This window comes from Chenopodium quinoa, unplaced genomic scaffold (genome assembly GCF_001683475.1).
Source record: "Chenopodium quinoa cultivar QQ74 unplaced genomic scaffold, ASM168347v1, whole genome shotgun sequence".
NCBI lineage: Eukaryota > Viridiplantae > Streptophyta > Magnoliopsida > Caryophyllales > Amaranthaceae > Chenopodium > Chenopodium quinoa.
In genome coordinates this window covers 981,116-984,615 of record NW_018743812.1, presented here as the reverse complement: position 1 = coordinate 984,615, position 3,500 = coordinate 981,116, and the positions used below count along the sequence as shown (strand labels likewise).

Below are 3,500 nucleotides of genomic sequence, written 5' to 3'. Positions count from 1 at the left end.
AAAGTCTAAACACTTGTGAAATGAAAGTACAGACCACAAGTTCAAAAACCATAAGTTCACCTACAAGAACTTAAATACATAACATAAGTTCAAAAACCATAAGTTTACCTACAACAACTTAATTACATAACAGAAGTTCAAAAGCTAGAGCTTGGCCTAGTAGATGATCTAGTTAAATACAGACCATAAGTTCAAAAACAAAAAGTTGCAAGCAGTTGCACTGTCATCTACAAAAACTAGCAGGACAAATTAGACTTTGTTCTTTCCTTTAGTACACTTCCTTGACCTAGTAACAGGTTGGCTACTTGGACCTTGAATAGGTTGATGTGAACTCTGAGTTGTGTTAATGGAGGGTTGTGGTTGTGAAAGAGACTGCAATGAGCTTCTTGTGAATCTCCTTGGTGGGTCTGGTGGGTTTGCTGTGGATGTAGTCTTTGGTGCAGTTTGTGTAGAGGACCAGAAGTTTTCTTGCTGGTTTTTTAGCTCTTGCCTTTCCAATTCTTTGTCCATCCCTAGCACTTTGCTCTGCTGCTGTCAGTCCACCCTTACATGTCTGTTTGTTGTGTCCATAAGACATACATTTCTGACATTGGACTGTTGTGGACCTTTTTCCTTTGTCTGGTTCATCAGGTGCCCTTTTTCTTTGTCTAGATGGCCTACCAATGGCTCTCTTCATCACTGGTGGTAGTATGGTAGGTGTTTCGGGGTTTTCTGATATCCTGCGGGAGAGTTACAATTCCGGGACTGGTATCCTTGCGCCTGTAACTGCAAAACAACGGAGACTCCTTGAGGTGGGAGCTCCGCCTCCAACGGTCAAGTTAGTACTTGTTTGAGGAGTAATAAATGCGGAAAGTAAAGGTGGGAGATCTGGTTCCTCTAGGGGAGGAGTGATCAATGTGTTTAGACTTCTCTAGGTGAGAGTCATCAATTGCTGAATCCCCTTTAATGAGGATTATTTAAGTATTTATAGTCTTGAGAAGCGTGCCAATCCTAGGTTTAGGTTAACCAGGGAAAATTGGGCTTCTCCCGGACTTTGGGCCTTGGTGGCCATTTTGCCTATTTGGCATATGGGAGGCCACGTGGCGTGGTCTGATTAGTCCATGTTGGACCTCTTAGGGTGACAAGTGGCGGACGCTGATTGGCCCACGTGGTGGACACGTGGCAGGTTCGGATTGGTCCATTTGTCATGGGTAATTTTTACGCTAAACAGTAGGCATATCAATCTCAGGCCAGTGATCAAAATCTGGGACAGAGTGTATTGGACTGGCATATTCTTGCTTATAAGTTTGGACTGAGAACCATGTGCTACAGAACTGGTGTGGGTTCAATCCAGCAGCCAAGATTGCTCTGATTGCATGTTTGCAAGGCAATCCAAAAATTTGCCAGGCCCCACAGAGACATGTCTTCCTGTTTAGTGACACAAGAAGCATAGACTTCCCATCCTTCACTTCATATTCACCCTCATCTGACTGATAAGCTTTGCAAGTCTTTGATTCAAAGGTCAACATCTTTATTCTCTTGACTATATTAGGACATGGTTCATCCTCATTCCAGTTGTTGCACCTTTGTCTTCTTGTTGATAGTCTCACCATGCACATTCTTCTTATACCTATGCATTCATGTTAAGACATGTTAGCTTCTAAATAAAATGGTCTGGAATATGTTAAAAGAAGTCAGAAACTGAAAAAGTATACCTTCCAGAAGTGTTAACACAGGCCTGCATCTGTCTACACCCAAAGTTGAATTGAAGCTCTCTACAAAGTTGGTCTTATTCTCATCACTGCAAATGTTTGGATCAAATTTGTGTCTTGTCCATCTTGGATGATCTCCCAATTTAGCCAACCATTCACAAGCTAGTGGATTCACAGCCTGAATCCTATCCATAGCCTTTTTGAAGGTGAAAGGGGATGTTTCACTACAAGCCAACCAGAACAGAGAATGCATCAAAGGCCCAGGAAATGATGCTTTCCAGTTCTTAGCTAAGTGTTTACAGCAGTATCTCCTATCCACTTCAGGCCACACCTCATTTAGTGCCACATCTATTCCATGCACACAATTTTTTAGGAAAACTGAGGTTACTTGTTATTTACAATTACATAATTTACAATGTGTGTGAATGACAGAGATAACTTACTTTTTGTCTGTCTGAAATTATACACCAATCATTTCCCCTCTCAGAACCTGACAGGATATGCTTGAGGTGCCAGAAAAAATACTTCCAACTGTCACCATCTTCCTTGGGAACAATAGCCCATGCAAAAGGAAACAACTCATTGTTTCCATCTATAGCCATAGCAGACATAAGGATCCCACCAAAATGACCTTTCAAGTGAGCTCCATCAACCCCCACCAAACTCCTACATCCTGCAACAACACCATCAATGGCAGCCTTGAAAGAAATGAATATGCTTGAGAATGTGAGGGATGGATCAGGTGGATTCAGTTGCTTCCATGCACAATTTGCTGCAGATCCTGGGTTGGTTTCCTTAATCATCTCACAGTACTTTGGCAAATACCCATAAGAAGTATCATGCCCACCATTTATCTCCTTCAATGCTACCCCTCTCATCTTGTAAAGGGTGTTGGTAGCCATATGCACTCCATATCTACTGAATAACAGATCATTCAGTGTCTTTCCAGAGATGTCATTATCTGCCCTTATATCTTCAAGTAGTTTTTCAGCAGCCCATTTAACAGTCACCAGGGGATTCCTTTCATCTAAGCCTCCACAAGTGTGCTCAGGGTTCTTAATAGTCTTTATATCCCATGTCACTCCATCAGGTATCCTACTTGAATGAATTTTCCAACTACAGTTTAAAGCAAGACAGGAAGCAGTGAACCTCCTTGGACAGCTCCTGTCAACCACTACTGCAAATCCACATTGAATGCAGTAATCTCTGAAGACAGAAATGAAATGGTCTTTATCACTAAAGATCATCCAGGGCTTTAACACAATGCTGCCAAACTGAACATCCTACTGAAATAAGTTTCATCTGCATTAAGACCTCTCTGCCAGCAGTCTGATGAGTATGGGTCATATGTGTCATGAACACACCCACTGCCTTCATCCTCTCCCATATCATCTTCCAACTTAGTATCCTCATTCAATCCATCTTCCTGCTCACCAGCATCACCAAACACAGATTCCAGAACATCTCCCTCATACATGTCATCTTCCAGTCCAGCACCCTCCACCAACTCATCAGTATTGTTAGCTCTACTGGTCTCACCAGTCTCATATGTTCTCCCAACCTGAGCATCCCTAGCCTCCAATCTCATAACTGCTTCATTAAACTCACCCTCATCCACAACCATAGCATCAACCATGGTTTTATGAGTCTGGACATTCTTCTTCCTAGCAGCTGTAGGTCTAGGTATCTTGTGAAGGACAAGGGCAGAGTTACATTGCAACTTTGAGGGTTTGTGGACAGAAGAATCTGTTTTTTTATGAATCTGAGGTGCATTTGAGAAGGTTTGTTGTTGGGCCAAGGTTTCTTTAT

At 42.3% G+C, this 3,500-nt stretch overlaps 1 protein-coding gene across 1 annotated transcript; it reads right to left on the bottom strand.

Annotated features, from left to right (window-relative positions):
- Positions 1-1,202: 1,202 nt before the first annotated feature.
- On the bottom strand, positions 1,203-2,938 carry LOC110685408. Its single transcript, XM_021861939.1, has 3 exons — positions 2,158-2,938; positions 1,695-2,039; positions 1,203-1,609 (listed from the first exon to the last, which is right to left on the bottom strand). Exons 1-3 carry the CDS (start codon positions 2,936-2,938, stop codon positions 1,203-1,205), a joined length of 1,533 nt encoding a protein of 510 aa, XP_021717631.1.
- Positions 2,939-3,500: the final 562 nt, after the last annotated feature.

Bases quoted from the DNA above. Each gene is read 5' to 3' on its own strand.
- LOC110685408 (XM_021861939.1), bottom strand. From the start codon at position 2,938: ATGATCTTTAGTGATAAAGACCATTTCATTTCTGTCTTCAGAGATTAC. The intron at 2,040-2,157 runs GTATAATTTCAG...TGCATGGAATAG, and splicing joins TGAGAGGGGAAATGATTGGT to ATGTGGCACTAAATGAGGTG. The intron at 1,610-1,694 runs GTATACTTTTTC...ATGAATGCATAG, and splicing joins TGTGTTAACACTTCTGGAAG to GTATAAGAAGAATGTGCATG.